The 18,485-nt window shown below is 46.1% G+C and overlaps 1 protein-coding gene across 2 annotated transcripts in view; it reads left to right on the forward strand.

Moving 5' to 3' along the window:
• Positions 1–18,485, forward strand: part of FRMD4A (FERM domain containing 4A) — a 352,260-nt gene that overhangs the window by 171,221 nt on the left and 162,554 nt on the right. For both annotated transcript variants that reach the window (XM_015427238.1, XM_015427239.1), the window contains one exon: positions 5,048–5,140. In XM_015427238.1, the coding sequence (XP_015282724.1) occupies positions 5,048–5,140 (93 nt within the window). The remainder of the gene's footprint in view (positions 1–5,047; positions 5,141–18,485) is intronic.

The raw sequence follows: 18,485 nt of genomic DNA on the forward strand, positions 1-18,485 counted from the left end.
AACTGTGTCCTCGGCTGAGTGGGTGCAAAAGTTTCAACCGCATATCGGCATTGATGCCAGACCTGAAGCAGCTCTACAGGAGCTCTTGGGGGACAATGTAAAATCTTCCCCACTTTTTCCCAAACCCGGAGTCTCAAAGACCCCTCTTCCGGGTAGGAGGGACATAGCCTATGGATTTCTCCTAACAAACTCTTTACTTGCCGCAGAGATGCGGTCCCGCCGGATCTCTGAAGCAAATAATGGAGTTCTTCGGCATGCTTTCTCTGAGGGATTGTCAAATCACCCCCCATACTCACCAGTGAAGGGGTCACAGCAGATGCTGGACGAAGGAGTGCACTCAAGGGACCTGTTCCAGGTGCTGGTGAGCCACGGTGTGTTCCTCAGTGTCCCTGCTTCGGGCGCCACATGAAGAATCACGCGAGACAACTCTCTTGAGGGTAGAGAAATCAGTCTGCCTCTCAAGGCAGCAGCAGTTTATTATATGCCCATTCTGCTTCCCCCCTCCCCTCCATCCGTGTGCTGGGGTTGAGAGTTCACACAGCTGGGGTTCAGGGTTCACATTCAGAAAACCAGAGGAGAACAATAACTTTCGGGGGATTTGCTTAAAGGATTACATTGTAACATTGATTAACAAACTACCGTCTACAACATGCCCATAGGTACTGTGGCTGTGCAAAGGTTGTTAGCTTTAGAGCTATGTCCTGTTGATTAGAGTTACTGATCAATATCCAGATATTTACAGAGTCTGGGATATGGGCTGGACTAGGACCGGTGTGCCTTAATCGCTAATCTGGTGCCCACAGCAACCCTAAACTACTATGAAAATAATTCTTCAGTTCAAGAGGAAAATCTCTGCAGGTGTAATTTATTTAGAAATGATTTGTACTGAGGATTTCCATTCATTACTTGTACTGTCTCATGACAACTTGAATAGAAAATCAATAGGAGCAACCTTTGTGTTGGTGACTTAATAGGTCCTTTTGGTAATACAGAGTCGTTACTTCATGCAGCATGGCCAGAATTAGATTGTCAAGCTATAAAAGCAAAAAGAATAATGTTCATGTTTTAGGAACCTTTTACAGCATTAACTATCACCCCCCGCAAAAAAAAACCCCTATGCAGTGGGGGGGGGCTGTTCTTATATAAATCCCATGTGGTTCTGCAGTTAACAACTATAGCTCATTCAGCGGGAGTGGAGACCTATTCTGGCAAGCTGCAAGCTGCCTCAAGTCACTAAGCAAGACCAGGAGGGGACTGAGTGTCAACAGGAGTGATCTTGCATCAAAAGGAGCCAGCAGAGAGGGCATAGAAATAGGAGGCCGAGGTTGTTTAGGACCTGGGAGAGCTCCACTGGAAGGCAGAGGTTGCTCTAATAATGTTCAGCAGCTCAGTGGAACCTTTGGTCCTTTCCCCATTTGCCTGCCACTCCAGATTTTCTCAGTGTTAGAGTCGAGGCAGTTTAAGTCCACAGGAAAATAGCATCCAAATTACCTGGGGCAACAGCAGGCTGAAAATGGAGGGGGGGCGGGGAAATCTGGAATAAAAAGAAGGTTGAATTTGATTTTAGTGCAGAATTGCTTGAAGGACACTGTGGAGAACATGGATTAAAAGCAGAATGCAGAAAGGGCCTTTGTCTCCACGCAGGGCTCAGCAACCTCCACTTGGCCAGGGTTGCCAACTCCATCTTAGGGAATTCCTGGAGATTTGGAGATGGAGCTTACAGGGGTCTGAGTTTGGGGTGGGAAGGGAGGTCATGAGGTATTTGATACCATAGAGTCCTCCCTTCAAACCTCCCATTCCTCCTAAAGGAACTGATCTGGAGATCAGTTGAAATTCTGGGAGAACTCCAGGCCCCACCTGGAGGCTGGCAAACCTACACTTAAGTGAACATTTAAGAGTGGTTCTCTGGCTTGAAGCCAGCAATTCTGACATCTCTGCATTGTCTCTACACTCTCTGCTTCCATAAAAGGGAGCCCCAAGAAGGTAAAAAAATGCTTTGAGTGGTGGGTGAATCAGTTCAGATGTTTCCCCCCCCCCAAATCTAAATCTTCAAAGATTTAGTCCAGTTCCTTTTTCTTAGTAATCTGTGATTTTACCATAGAGTTTCTGGCAGTTCTTAGAGCTACCCTTTGCCACTTCTGGTAAGGACTTCCAGTAAGCACACAAGGCTGCATTAAAAAAAAAATCTCCTGCAGTGTTGCCCTCCCACAATCCTCCCACCGCTAGACTAAAAAAAGCAGACACAATGGAGTAAGGGGGGGGGATCAGGACTGGGGTGAGGGTAGGCCCAACCATTGGTGCAAGAGCAGATCTTTCACAACATTTGCAATACCGCTGGCATCTTTGCTCAACTTTCTTTGTAGCATGGAATATTGTTTTTAATTTAAAACATTCTAAGCTGCCTTTCCACCCAGTTCAGGGTCTCCAAGACAGTGAACATAAAAACGTTAAAACATTTCAACGTGAAATCATCAAGTCATGAAAACAACATTTAAAATATAAATGCATATAAAATAGTTAAACAATTCAGGGAAAATGTATAAACACACAGACACACATAACACCACAACCAGGGAGGAGGGACAATAACAGTTAGTGGGGGAGTGGCAAACAAAACAAAAAAGTCTTCACCCATTGGTGGAGGACAACAGTAGAAGGAGACAGACAAATCTCCACAGGGAAGGAGTTCCAAATTTTCGGCCGTATGACCAAGAAGGCTCTTTCTCGAGTTGCCACCTGCCTAGCCTCAGATGGTGGGGCACCAGAAGCAGGGCCCCTGAAGATGACTGGAGTAGATAGGTAGGTTTATGTGGGAGAAGATGGGCCTTGAATCATCAGTGAGAAGCCCCTCAAGATCCATAGTCCAGAAAGCATTTCAGAGTCTTTCACAGAGAATATGTAGAAAATGGAAAATAACACAACTTCTACCTGGCAAAACTGGGAGGTAAAGATGTAGAGGAATAGATTAGGCTGAAGGCAGACATTTGTTTTCCAGAGAGTTGTAGCTGGTATGGGAGAGACACCATTGCTAGCTCATATTTCTTTTGTCCTGATATCCTCTTCGATCAAACAGATTGCTCATGTCTTTGGAGCACAGTGGGAAGAATATACACCCCACAGGCAACAGGTCACTGACTTACACTAGACATCTCAGATACCTCCAGCCTCTGTGATCCTGTTGACAACAGCAAGCTACATTTGGAAAGGCTGTGGGTTCTTTCTTCCTTGGGGCCCTGAGCTGCATATATTGCTCTGCATTTCTGCCCTCTCTAGACTACCCAGGGCCCAGATATATAGCCAGGGCACATTTCATGTACAATAGCTACCAACGTCCAATTCCATGCTAATTTTCATACAGCCCCCTGTTAATGAGGTGGAAGGCTCATAGCTCAGTGGTTAGACCACCTGCTTTGCATACAGAAAATCCCAGTCCATCCCTGGCACTTCCAATCTCAGTTAGCAAGGGTTGACTAGGAGTCAGTGGTGGATTGGGGTGTTAAAATATCCCTGGAACAATTGGCCCCTGCAGTGCTGATGGTGCCACAGGAGGCTGTGTAGCTTGGATCTGGGCTTTGATGATGACAGCACTAATTCAGAGAACTTCCATGGCCCCCAAGAAACTACCATACCTTTAAGGGCCAGTCCACCCTTGGTCAGTCCATTTCTGGTCAGAGACCTTGGAGTACCATTGCCAGGCAGCATAGCAATACTGGGCAAGATGAATTGATCCTCTGACAGTATGAGGTGGCTTCATGTGTTTATAGGCAGCTTTATCCCTCTGTCTTATGCTCCACAATGTTATGCTTGCTTCCCCTCCAGTGTTTCTCACTAGGCAGGGGCCTAATTTCAACACAGCCTCTGACACACTTCTTCCAATTTGGAGGGTGTGGGAGAAATCCCCCCCCCATCATCTGCTTTCAGCCTTACAGGAGAAAATAGTACAGAATGGTCTCAATATAGCAAAGAAGGGGAAATGTAAAGTAACTGCTGTTGGCTCCATGTGTGTTAAAGGGTGCATAAGTGTGCGAGGGAGAAGCAGCTGTGTTTTCAGAAGGTTTTGAAAGACCATTTGGCTGGCACTCTTTCAAAGGCCATTCCCAGTGTATTAGGTGGCAAATAAAATGTCTGAGGGCATTGTCTGGCTCTCTTTTTGCCTATAGCGAAATATTACTGGCCCTGTATAAATTCCTAGCAGTAACGAGGCGACTTTCAATGGAAAACCCAACAGGCTTGCAATTATGCAGCCAACCCAAAGGCTGGAGCAAAAGACAAAAGCTTTGATCTCTTTGGTTCCCTGTCTTCTGCACATACATCTCTAGTATTCACCCGGATGAGCTGAACTTTTTATGTTCAACATTTAATTCTGAATGTTTGCCAAGTGATGTCACTGTCCTCTTTTCAATGTTATGAATTCCTCAAACGCTACTCAGTCACCTAAGAGAAGTATCTTTGTGGGTTCTTTGTCATAGTAAAGATAAAGGTTCCCTTGCTCGAAAGCCAGTCGAATCTGACTCTAGGGTTGCAGTGCTCATCTTTGTTTCAAAGCCGAAGAGCCAGCGCTGTCTGAAGACGTTTCTGTGGTCATGTGGCCGGCACGACTAAACACCAAAGTGCACGGAACGCTGTTACCTTCCCACCGAAATGGTACCTATTTATCTACTTGCAATTTCTTGCTTTCGAACTGATAGGTTGGCAGGAGCTGGAACTAGAGACGGGAGCTCACTCCATCATGCGGCACACTTGGGTCTCGAACTGCTGAACTACCGACCTTCCACAGCCTGCAGTTCAGCGTCTTAACCACTTAAGCCACTACAGCTCCATAAGATATTACACTGGTGTTGATATTGCTGAGAGGCAAAGGGCATAATTATTAAGAAGACTCGGGTCTTGAACTGCTGAACTACTGACCTTCCACAGCCTGCAGTTCAGCATCTTAACCACTTGAGCCACCACAGCTCCTTTTTGTCATACTTGCAGTCTTTTTGTCATACTTGCAGTCTTTTGTTGCTGTTGCAGCTAAAATCTTCCCCTTATTTTCCCTTCTCAGGGGGCATCTGAACTGGCTTCAGTTGGACCGCAGAGTGCTAGAACATGACTTCCCAAAAAAGTCAGGACTGGTTGTGTTATACTTTTGTGTTAGGTAAGTACAAAGTTTGTCAAGTCTGCACCAAAATGTACCTTGGCAAGATCTTATTTTTATATTTGAGGTCTACTATGATGTGGAAGTCCCCATCATTGTAATAGCCCAATGGTGAGCACAAACTTTGTATTCAGAAGGTCCCAGGTTCAGTCCCTGGCATCCCCAATGAAAAAGATCTTGGGTTGTAGACCTGGGAAAGATCTGTGATCCTAGAGGTACAAAAGCTATCCCGTAAAAGAGTTGTCGGTCAGAACGAACACTAGACAATGTAATGAGAGATTCTGTCTTGCATCCAATTAGAGCAGGGGTATCAAACATACGGCCTCGGGACTGGAACCGGCCGGCCCAGGTCTGTTTTCCGGCCTGCAAGCAAGGGTGGCGGCAGAGGCAAGAGCAGCAAAAAGACCTGCATTGGCTAGCTGGAGGGTCCCCCCCTTCCTCTCTCTCTCAGATGGGCCAAGCTATGCGTGTGTGGCTGCTGCCTTCTTTCCTCCTCCTGTCAGAGGCGAAGGGGAGGTCGCTGCCTCCCCATCAGTGTCCATGTGGGCTGGGCCTCCCTGTTTGCTCCAGCAGCAGAAGCTGCCTTCTCCACCTCTGCCCGCCTCTCTCTCTCTTTCTCCACCGTGATGCTGGAAAAGTGGCCCCTTGGGAGGACAGAAGGAAGAAGGAAGGGAGAAAGTCATTATGTGTGAAGGTGTTGGTGTTGGCGGGGAGCTGCTAATTGAAACAGGTATTAGGGGAAGTGTAGGAATGGGAATGCTAGAGTGTATCTGTGGGGTGGGGTATAAGGGACTGGAGGGAGGGGTATGGCAGGGAAGGGTTGGAGTGCATGCAGTGGGGTGTGTGATGGGAACTGCTCTTGGAAAGTTGTGGGAGGGGAAGAGAAATATAGCTGGTGGGGTGAGGGAAGATGCTGAGTGTTTTGTTTGGGGGGGTGGCATGCAAGAGCAGGGGTGTAGTTGGGGGCAAAGATAAAACAGGAGTCTTGAGCCACCTTAAAGACTTAATGGGATTTTGTTGCATCATTTTTCTTTTCTAGGCATCTGTACCTTGCTTTTTCCCCCAAATGGGGACCCAAAGCAATTGACATGTATCATTCTCCCCATCTGTATTTTTGTTCCCACAACAACTATGCTGGGTACATTAAGCTGAGAGAGTGACTGCCCCAAAGCAACGTCCGTGTCAGAGTGGGGCTTATGACCCTGGGTCTCCCAGTTGTTAGTCCCCATGCTCGAACCTCAGCACCATGGGGTGTATGTGTGTCTTTGTGGAAGGTCAGGTCTCCAAGTGGGACTGAAGTGCAAGAAAAGGAGTGGTCAGTGGGGAGCAGACTTGAGATTTGGAGGAGAGTGGATGGGTATGGATGAATCACACCGAAGTGGTGGGAGAAAAGGGCTGAGTTAGGAGTTCTGGTCATTGACAGGTGACTGGTGAATAAAGATGTAAAATTTCCGGAAATTTTGAAGCTCGGAAAAAAACCTGGGTTTTTTTCGGGAAAAAACGGAAATTTTCGGAAAAATTGAAAAAATGCTACATTAGCATTTCTTTTGTCTTTTCTAGATTGAAAGTCATTCTGTTACTTTAGGAACATAAAATATGACTATGGACATTTTTATTTGGCATGAAATTATCACAACTAGCATATTAAAAATATAGTGTATCCAAACAATTATTACAAACAGAATACCCACCCACATGCAAAAACAAAACTGAAACCTTTTTATTTTCTTCTGACAATAGCACCTTCTAAAGGAAGAAATGCATCTTGTTCTTGCATTGGAGAGTTCAGTTTGTAACTAGGACTTGCTTGTCCTCAGTGCACAGAAATTAGATCAATCTGATACCATGTATATATATTTTAGAAATGATTTGGAAAATATTTGAACACCTTGTCTTAAAATATTTTATTCATCATGTTAAAATAAAACGTTCCATAATCATTTTTTTCTTTTCTTTTCTTTTTTCAATTTTTCCAATTTTTCGGAAAAAACCAAAAAATCTTCCGGGCCTTCACATCTCTACTAGTGAATCTGTGGAGGGTTCATGATTTTTCTGGTGGGTCGAGCAAATGTTGAGGGCGGTGACTCCAGTTCCTTGTGGAGTTTATATTATATGTTTATGTTTTGGGATGGACCTCTCTAAGTGGGGAAGAAACCCTGCTTCACACACAAAAATGTTTCCAGGTTTGCAGAGAGAAAAAGTTGCTGATCTAGTGTAGTGGGAAAGTGTATATTCAGAGGGGGAGGAGGACCCCCGGGGTTACCTGTGCTGGGTGTGTGTGTGTGTGGACTGGAAAAGTTTCCCTAAGGTGGCAGGCATACTGAAGGTGGATTACACATAGTAAATCAGTACAATCAACAAAATGGGACATTCACACTGCTCCCCACCTACCAATGAAAGGATGCCACAAATCACAGGTAGGGGGAGGAGCAGTGTGATGCTGTACTTAAGTTGGCCTTAGCAATTTTTACCATTTTAGGGGTCTGAATTACCCCCAACTTAAGGCTGTTACTTCTAAAATTCTGTCTATGTTTGAGACAACATATAACTGTGAACAGCTCTTTTCTGTAATAAATGTCAGTAAATCAGAAGTACGTTCTCCGCTTACAGATACAAACCTAGACAGCATACTCAAGATTGCTGCATTACAGACATTGACACCAGATTTTGGAGTAATAATTCAGAGAAAAAGGTGTCAGTTATCAAAGATTGTTAAATAAAGGAAATACAGTAAATGTGTTAATATTTTAAGCATGTTTGTACTTTGAGCAGAAAATAATATTGTTAATTGAGTTTGCCTGCGTGCTTTATAAAGTTTATATCTCTGATACCTGGCGTTACATTTTATGGCACATATGGCCCAGCCTGTCAGATCTGGCCCTTGTAACAAATTAGTTCAATGCCTGTGATTATTAGAGGCCCTGAACTAAACACTTTCCAAAGGCTTTGCCTCTGTAAACCGTTCAGCAACAGAGTTCTCCAGGATTTATTAAAGGATGATTACCAACCTTTTACAAAAGAGCAAGGGGTTGAATTCAGTCTTTTAAATTGTAACCTGCAAACCAGACAGGAAATCTGTCAGTAAAATCTTATTTTACTGAAATAAGAAATTGTTCTCTTTATTAAACAAGACAGAAAAAATACAAGCATATAAAAATTAACCCTACAATTACTGTGAAGATGAATGCTAAAATTATAAAAGTTCCTAGGATTGCTTAATCACATTATAGCAAGTAATGGTTTTAAAAGCTTTTGTTTTACTGCTTTTAGGAATTATCAAAAAGTCCAAGTTACACACCCAGAAAGATGATCTAGCCTTCTTCTGAGACTTCCATCTAGAGAATTTGGAGTTGGGAGTAAGCAGTGAAGTGGCTAAATTTGCAGATGATACGAAGTTGTTCAGGGTGGTGAAAACCAAGGAGTATTGTGAGGCACTCCAAAGGGATCTGTCGAGGGTGGGCGTCAACGTGGCAAATGGGGATCAATGTGGCCAAGTGCAAGGTGATGCACATTGGAGCCAAAAATCCTAACTATAAATACACATTGATGGGGTCCGAACTGGCAGAGACTGACTAAGAGAGAGATCTTGGAGTCGTAGTAGATAACTTACTGAAAATGTTGACTGAAAAGTGTGTGACTGCAATAAACTGCAATTAAAAAGGCCAATGCTGGGGATTATTAGGAAGGGTATTGAAAACAGATCATCTAATATCATAATGTCCATATGGTGCAACGTCATTTGGAATACTGTGTACAGTTCTGGTCACCACACCTTAAAAAGGATATTATAGCTTTGGAAAACGTGCAGAAAAGAGCAACTAGAATGATAAAAGGGTTGGTTGGAACGGTTTCCATATGAAGAAAGGTTAAAACGCTTGGGACTCTTTAGCTTGGAGAAACAACGGCTGAGGGAGACATGATTGAGGTTTATAAGATTATGCATGGCATAGAGCAGGTAGAGAAAGAGGTACTTTTCTCCCTTTCTCACAATACAAGAACTCATGGGCAGTCCATGAAATTGCTGAGCAGTCGGGTTAGAACAGATAAAAGGAAGTACTTCTTCACCCAAAGAGTGATTAACACATGGAATTCACTGCCACAGGAGGTGGTGGTGGCGGCTACAAGCATGGACGGCTTCAAGAGGGAATTAGATAAGCATATGGAGCAGAGGTCCATCGGTGGCTATTAGCCTCAAGGTATAGATAGGGAATCCGGGGCAAGTGATGCTGTGTATTCTTGGTGCTTGGGGGGGGTCAACAGTGGGAGGGCTTCTAGTGTCCTGGCCGTACTGCTGGACCTCCTGATGGCACCTGGTGTTTTTGGCCACTGTGTGAGAGAGTGTTGGACTGGATGGGCCATTGGCCTGATCCAACATTGGCTTCTCTTATGTTCTTATCGCAGCAGTGCATATTTATAGAAAAATAACAATCTTTTTCTAAATCTATTCTATCATAACCATGTGATTATTACCTAGATAAGTGACTGGTTCGTAACTAAATATAAGATAATCAATACAAGTTCAAATAAGCCAATCAGCTTGTGCATATGTAACATGTTACATCTGATATAGTAAGATAAGAAGGCCAATCTCAACTTTTAACCTCTGTTAAAAAGCAATTAATCTAACTTTTCTGTAACTGCTTCAATTAACTGTCGAAAATTAAAGTAACTTTAAGCAAACAGAGTTCCTTGATGATTGAAAAGTGTTTGAACTCTTGGTTAGCTTACAAACTCAGTAAGAAAAGGTTAGTGATATCATAGCTACAGCTACAACACCACCAACAGCCTAACTGAGTGTAAAGTAGTCTCATAAAGTAGTCTCAACCTTGCTTCTGATGCAAACTCGCTTGCTCGCTTTAGGCAAGCTGCCATTCCCTTACCCACCCCCCATTTAGGGTTACCAAGTCTTCCGTGGCCATCAGCAGGGGATGGGGAGTAGGCAGGGGTCATTTCCTGCAGGAGCGCACAGGAGCGGAGCTCCGGCAGTAAAGTGCCCGGGGGGGGGGGCACATGCAACAGGCCCCACCCCCTGCTCCCAGCAGCCCTCAGTCAGAGCAAGAAGCAGCCAGGTAAATTGCAGAGCCCCCCCCCCCAAGACCAAAACAGACCAGTGGCACCTTTAAGACCAAATTTTATTCAGGTACAAGCTCTCCCTCCTCTGCGAGGACAGATCTGCACGCGCTCCCCCCCCCAATAGCTAGCAATCCAAAACAATCCAGTGGAGCCTGAGCGGTGGGTGTTGCCTTCTGACACACTTCCGGTGACGTCAGGGGGTGTGGCATATGCAAATAAGTTATGCTAATGAGCTCCTGCACCTCTTTTTCTACAAGATGACCCCTGGGAGTAGGGCTGTTAGATCAAGGCTGGGAAACCCCTGGATATTTGGGGATGGACCCTGGGTAGGAAAGGGACTTCAATGGGGCACAATGCCAAAGAGTTCACTCTCCAAAGCATCCAGTTTTTCTGGGGAAACTGATCTCTGTAGTCTGGAGATCCGCTGCAATTCCCGGGGATCAGCAGGTCTCACCTGGAGGCTGCCATCCCTACCCCCACCTGTAGTAATTCAGGCCGACATTATAGGAAGAGCGAGATTTGAGTGCGGTAGGATCTTAAAGACCAACATGATTTCCAGGCTATAAGCTTTTGAGATTCAGAACTCTGAAGGGAGCTTTGACTCTGGGAAGTTTATACCCTGTAAAATCTTGTTGGTCTTTCAGGCCCTACTGGGCTCGAATCTCGCTCTTCTGCTGCAGACCAACATGGCTACCCACCAGAAATTATAGGAAACATTACTAATGTACGTGAAACTCTTAAAACACTGGAAATGTGCTATAGACATGCTGTTATTAGCCCTTGTTTTAACAAGCTCAATAAAATTACATGTAAAAAAATTTTTTATAGGCAGTGGTGCCTGGTAGAGCAGAGGAATTTTACACTACTATACTCCTTATCTGATACTACTAATCTGTGCTAATCTTACACTAATAATTTGAAAATTTTAAAAAATCTGAAAATTAAAAACAGTGAAAACAAGCTGCATAATGCTGACAGTTCTCTCTCACACACACACACACTGAATTAATCCTCCGCAAATAGGCAGTTAATGCTTGGACTGATTTAATAAACCAAAACTATTTTCAGTGTTACTTCCTAAGGCTTTGAGCCAATGCAATAAACTTTATGAAACCAAGACTGCACAGCCTGAGTGAGCCCTTCTCTGGCTCCTCTCCAAGTCTTTAGAAATTTCCCGGCCTTGAGTTGGCAACCCTACATCAGTGTGGTAGCATCAACAGGTGAAAAGAACTTCTCTTCATGCAGGAAGCAAAAGCTGCATCAGCAGTCCAGTTAGTCTAGACCAGACAACATCCGTCTCCTGGCCATACCCCAGTTCACGAGCTCACTGACCAGTTCAAAGGCATCTGTTACAGAGTCCACACTCTGCCCCTAACCTCCCCATGGGCCTCCTCCTCCTCCTCTTCCATCAGCGTTTTCTTCTAGGAGTGCTGTGGCAGGAGGCCTCCCCTCAGATTGCTCTACGGTGACAACACAGTGCCCCTAGCTCCCAGAAGGCATTGCCATCAGCCGCTTACCCCAGGTTTGTAATACTGACAATGAGTGTGATGTGAGACCGGTGTGTGGCAACCGACTCCAGAAGGAATGGAGAGGGAAGATATTAGCCGTGGTCAGATTGCTAGCCCTAGTGCTGAAGGGTGAAAATTACCCTCTCCCCTTCCTTAGCACAAAGCTGTGTTCAGCTTTGAAATAAAATAAAAAATAAAAAAATTAAATCAGGCCTTGTGCAGGGATGAGATGAAAAGCGAAAAGACATACTTTCCCCCTGCTCCAGCTCCCGCCTTTCAAGTTGCCTGTTCTTACTTCTGAGTGCTGGCGTTTGGGAACAGAATGCGAGTAGGGGGCAGAACGGGAGGGATCGGGCTCTCTTTGCCGTTAGAAGCATGACATACTAGATGCTAAAATCAATATGAAGGGCTCTGCTCCGCAAGAGGGAAATGGAAGAGGCTTGGACTACTCTTGTATTTATTTCTGGCTGGTCAGCTGCCAGATCACCAGAAGAGTGGTTTCCTTCTCTTTTGCCAAGTCAAGGATGGCACCTGCTTTTCTTCCAAAAATATACCTTCATGGAGTCAGCTCATTTGTCTGTCAGGATCAGTAGCATCTTCTCTGCCTGAGAGTGGCTCTCTAAGGCTCAGGTCTCCTACCTGTTCCTTTTAATTGGAGATATCCACCTAAGTCCTAACTTGTTACCTGTTCTCTTATAGATAAATACCTTTGAGTAACGTGTACATTTTCCCTGGAACCATATGGTATTTTTGTTATTTGCATCGACAGTAACATTCCAGCAACTGTGGTGGTCTGTAGTTGATTGAGGAACTGGTTTCCTTTGCAGGAGTGTCAAACATTTGGCCCAGGGGCCAGAACTGACCTGTTTAGGCCTTTTATGCGGCCCACAAGCAACTGGTGAGAGGGAGGCTGCTTGGGAGGGAGTGGGTGAGCAGGTGCATGTGGTGAGGTGTGTGTGGTCAAATCCGTCAAGGAATAGAAAAGACATTGCTAGGGGGCTGGACTATGAGGCTGAGGTAAAATAGCATGGGGGGAATGGCAGTGAATGTGGAGAAAGAGGAGGTGGGGTGTTTCTTCCTCTCCCGCGTCCTCCAACCACAGCTCAATGAGGACTGGCAAAGGCACTACATGGAGGGGCGGAGCTGAGCAGGTGGCACTGCCACCACCGCACCGAACGGTGACCGTGAGGGGGGGTTGGCGAGAGTGGGCTTGTGGAGCAGCAGGTTGCTGATGAAGGGGTGGGGCCGGCAGGGGAAAGAGGACGAGGAGGACTGGCACATAGATTGGGAGGCAACTGGGCTATCTTGTACATGCTGCTCTGAGGGGAAAGACATCTCAGCCTCGGAAGTGAGTGGAGGAGTGAAGGGGGAAAGGGGCACTGCTGTTGCTGCTGCACATCTTAACAGCTGTGGGGCTGGGAGGAAAGGGGTCATGGGAGGAAAAAAGCACCCCTTGGAGGTTTTGGAAACAGCCTCTCCGTCAGGCTCCTCAGTCCTGCTGCTTCTGTGGGAAATGCGGAAGGGATGAGACATGGCAGTGGGGGGAACTGGGAGAGCCAGGTTCAGACCCTCCCTTCTCCTGAGCCAGGACCCTGTTGTCTGGGTCACCTGGGTCTGGTCACACAGCCTGGACCACCTTTCAGGGTTGTTGTTATTGTTGTTGGGATGAGGTGGTGGAGGGGGAATCACAGTTCTATCAGCCTAGCCGGACAAGGTTCCATTTACGTCAGGTCTGGCTCTCATAACAAATGGGTTTGACACCTCCGGTTACAGCATCTTGTGCAGCTTTTAATCTAGAGAAGAACATTACTCTTTACTTTGTTTTTGTATTTTCTTTGTCAAATGCTTTCACTGGTGCAGTCCAGTAGCTCCTTAGAGACTAACAAGATTGTAGGGGTATAACCTTTTGAGCATCAAAGCTCCCCCTTTTTTTTATCCCAGTCAGAAGTTGGGGCGTTGGGGGGGGGTGTATAGATAGGTGTAGTTAGTGCCGCATCAGCCCTGCACTCAGTATATGGTTAAGAAATGCAATGCTGCCCTCTGGTGTCTAACATAAGTATTGGTGTGATCAGATAATAAATCCCAGAAGTATGGTGCATGTAGAGAACCATCTGAATACAGGATGGGGTGCCAAAAAACCCCTCCCCTTATTCCACTACTGCCAGCAAGTCAAGGCCAATGCCCTGTCTGAGAGCCAGCATGGTGTAGTGGTTAAAAGTGGCAGACTCTAATCTGGAGAACCAAGTTTGATTCCCCCACTCTTCCATGTGAAGCCTGCTGGATGACCTTGGGCCAATCACAGTTCTATCAGCACTCTCTCAGCCCCACCTACAAGGTGCTTGTTGTGGAGAGAGGAAAGGAACATTGATTTTAAGCCACTTTGAGATTCCTTAAGATAGCGAAAAGTGGCATATAAAAACCACCGCTTCTTCTCCTGCCTGTCCCTTTCTTGCTGACAGCTTCCTGAAGCCAGCTCTAAGCAGAAGGCTGGTAGTGCTAAAAGAAGCCTTTTCATTGCCAGAAGGGTATCTGTGAATATTAGGCAAACTGGTGGCTCTCTGTAGGTAGGACTGAGCTGACACTTTCCAACCTTGTGGTTGGAAAAAGCATTGGACTGTGTCCTAGGAACTTGGGTTCAAATTCCTGCTCAGCCTCTGTATGGCCTTTAGCTATTTGCTCTTTCAGACTCAGTCATCTATATATCTAATTCCCAACATGCCCCCTAAGTGCGGATACTTATTTCCGCAAATATGAGGGATGTGGAGGGTCAACGGATATTCCTGCACACTTGGGGTGCTCCCCAGTTGTGCAGAAAAATCCGAGATGTTTCAAAAAGTATACAGGGGATACTTAAATCCCAAAAAAACACTACAACTGCTTGCTCTGGGCATGCGCAGGGAACTCACTCACTGGGGCTCGAGAACAGCACGAGGGAAGCCACCACACCACTACTCATCCCCGCTGCTGTTCCAACTGCCACAGCAGCAGCAACCGTCCCTGCACAGAGAATGGACTTACCCTTGGGAACTGTGGCTGCCATGCAAGGAAGCTCTGGGTACTTCAGGGACCTCGTCTTGACACTGCTCCCCCCCCCCCACTTTTCTCTGTTGTTTTTGAGATTTGTGGCGTGCTGAGTGCAGCTCTGAGCCTGGCTGCACTTTGCCCATTTCATCTTTCTCCTGGTGAAGGGCTGCCAGCCGGCCCTGGTCTCCTCCCGCTAATGCTCCGCTCGCCTGGCAGCCCATCGACAGCCCACTCGGGCCTGCTGTCGCCTCACACAGCAGGTAAAGGTCCCAGTGCCACCTGCTCCATGGTCTGTATTTCATCTCTATTTTCTGGAATGTTTGTTGTCCTGCCTACTTTGGTGTCATCTGCAAATTTAATGAGTTTCCCTTCACACCATCATCTAGATTGTTGAGGAAGACCCTCATGGCTCTTATGCTATTTAGGCTGTTTCTGGAAAAGTTAATGCTTTGTTAGGGATCATTCAGGTTAAGTTACACTACATGCTCTCAATATTTTCCTATGTTGGGATATGTTCTGGAAATTCTGGATGTGATTAGAAAAGAAAATCGTTGTTAGAACTTCTGTACTAATAAAATCCCATAAAATTTATGAACCTGGCGTCCAAGTTTTCTTTTCCTGGAAGTGTCATTCCCAAAGTAAGATTCAAAAGATCCCTCTCACAAACACAGGTTTAGCCTGGAAATAATGTGGGTTAACAATGTCCACCTGGAAACCTGAATCCTGCACACCACCGTCCCGAAGCAGGCCTCTACTCTTCAGAGAGAAGATTGAGGCAAAATAGGCATTAAGCCTCTTTGCCTTATCTGTCAAAGTATCTTCATTTTCACACAATGGCAGACCTATTACCTCCTTCACCTTCTGCTTACTTGTCACATAACTTAAAAATACCCTTATTATTGTGAACTACCCTGGCCAATTTGAGCATATTCTGAGCTTTCTCCTCCCTAGCAACCACCCTACAGCATTTAGCAACCTTATAGGTGCTGTTCCTTGGTAATTTGCTCTTCCTTCCATTTCTTAAACATAATCCTTTTTTCTTCTGCTCACCATAGAATAATCTGTTCATCCACATCAGGTTATTGGATCTCCTGCTGTGTTTCCGTCTTGTTGTTACATATTTGAAGCAGGGAAGGCAGAAGATCCCAGGCAGAGTTATGGAAGATACCCTAAAGCTCCTATCTCAGAAGCCATGGGGCTCATGTTTCTGGAATTTTCTGTAACCCTCAGGAGGATCCTAATCCTTCCACCTGTTTTCTAGGAAGTTCCAGTTCCTGAGAGTGCTGACCAATGCTCCCTCTAAGCTGCGGAGTCTTGTGAGCAAAAATTCTACTTTGTGAGCTACTGGCATTAAAGTTGTGAGTGAGCAATTTGGCTACTGCATACATTAGTTTGCTCTGGAGCCGTCCTTCCTGAGCTAAGACAAAAATGTGTGAGCCGGAGACTAAAAAACTGTGAGCTAGCTCACACTGACTCAGCTTAGAGGGAACATTGGTGCTGACACCATTGGTATGGCAACCAGTCTAGCTAGCTGCACTGCAGTCCATATTTCTAATAAAGTCATAAACAAGAACACTGATACAAATGATAGTTGTTTGCCCATGAGGGGCCCGACGGTGGACCTACAAGGCCGGCGGGAGTGCAAGGAAGCCCCGCGAAGGCCCTCCCTGGCCCCAGGCAGGCAGGGGTGGGGAGAGGCAGGGAGGAAGCAACTTACCCTCCCTCTTCTCCTGCCTCCTCCTGGCTGAATGAGGGCCGGAAGTGGGGCGGCCAGAAGCGGGGGGCGGGGCTTCGTCATGTGCCCCCCCGTACCTCACCCGGGGGAACTGCGATCCCCCCGAAATGACCTCTGGTTGTTTGAAAATGAGGGATAATCTCTCTCTAAGTTTCCCTCACCTGTGAAAAATTTGTATTATTTCGCTGCCCTACAATCACATCTTTGGGAAGCATTTTTAAAGAATCCCTGATAGGCAGGGCTGCAGAGAGCCACGATGGTCCCCTGAACAAAGATTTCATCCCCCCCCCCAATATGACCCTGATCCAAACAAAATATTGCAACAAAGCAAGTCACTTGGCTAGCTATTACCAAGCATCTGTAATCATAAAAGGATCCACATGTCCATCTGTCTGTCCATTTGTGGTGGGCATAACTCAGAAAATAAAATTAGGAGTCTCAAATTTGACCACCAGCTTCAGTATGATCATGGGAGTTCCAGGGCCAAAAATGAAGATAATTGGAAGATCCTGGCCCAGGTTATTTCCAGACACACATACCCATGCTGTTTGCTATCAAAGCTAAATCTGCATGGTGGTTAAAGTGTGGGACTAGGATCTGGGGAAGCCAGGTTCAAATCCCCACTCATACTATGGAAGCACGCTGGGTGACCTTGGGCCAGTCACAGTCTCTCAGCCTAACCTTCTTCACTGGGTTGTTCTGAGGATAAAACAGAGGAGAGGAGAATGAAGTGAGCTGTTTTAGGTCTCCCTTGGGGAGAAAGGAGGGATATAAATAAAGTAAATAAATTTTAACTTGTTACCTTGTTACCTGTTCTCTTGTAAATAAATGAATAAGTTCTAACATCATTTGTTACCACTGAACCAGATTAACATTGATTATCATGCATGTTAAGGATGGAGGGGGGGGGAAGCATCCTTTTACTGCTTTGATAGATTATGGGGAAATATTAACTCCCCCCATTCATAAAATTAACAAAGGTTTACTTCTATATTACTATTAAACAAGTGGGGGCCCCATGAAACCCACGGTGGATCCCACTCACCCCCCCCCCCATTGCTCTCTGGCACAACTCCCTTGGAGCCCAGCCACGGCGGCAGTGGTATCTGGGAGGTGCTCTGAGCCCAGAGGGGCTCCCAGGCTTCACTGCCACCATGGCCAGGCCTGGAACAGCTGCCGACTCCATTGCCACTACAGATGAGCTTGGAGGGGCTGCCAGGCTCCACTGCCACCGTAGGTGGGCTCGGAGCGGCTCCTGGACTCCGTCATGGCCAGGCCTGTCAGCAGCACCTGGATTCTGCCACCTCCATGGCCAGGCTCTGAGCGGCTCCTAGGCTCCACCACGGCCATAGCCAGGCTCTGCTACCATGGCTGGGCCTGCAGGCGGATTCCAGGCTTTGTTGGTGCTGCTGTAGCAAGCGCTGGGCCCCTCTCCAGGTGCAAAATGGTGTGTTTTCTGCGCATGCACAGACAGTTTATTTAATTCAGGGGAGTTTTTTAAAAAAAAACACCATGATTTTTCTTAAATTTTCAGGTGTCCCCCCCCCCCCCCAGGGGGGGTTGAAGAAAACCCCCAGTGAGGGTTGCAGAAAAATCTGTTTGGAGTAAGTGTGGCCCCAATCCACAGGTTTAGCTATCTGCAGATGGGGGCCACACTTGGGAAATAGATATATAGATGTATTCTAAGTTATGGACCAGGATGGATGAGAAGGAATTGAGACCACGACTGAAATATGGGGGGGGGGATAGATGTGGTGAATAGAGGAATAGCAGATGGTGAAAGGAAGAGAGCAAAATGAGGGAAGAGAAAAACGTGGGAAAGAGAGAAATTAAGGAAAAGACGAACTTTTAAAAAAATTACTACCGTTCACTAACACTGCTGTCCCTTTGCAAGATCTGGCTGTGCAGGACCTGGGTGGAACTAAAAAAAGAGGGAAATTGTAGGCCTTGATAGGAGGCTGTACTGTGTCCTGGTTGGTCTTGCCGTGCTCCAGTGCTGGTTTGG

This window comes from Gekko japonicus, unplaced genomic scaffold (genome assembly GCF_001447785.1).
Source record: "Gekko japonicus isolate JY-2015 unplaced genomic scaffold, Gekko_japonicus_V1.1 scaffold1247, whole genome shotgun sequence".
NCBI classification, from domain to species: Eukaryota; Metazoa; Chordata; class Lepidosauria; order Squamata; family Gekkonidae; genus Gekko; species Gekko japonicus.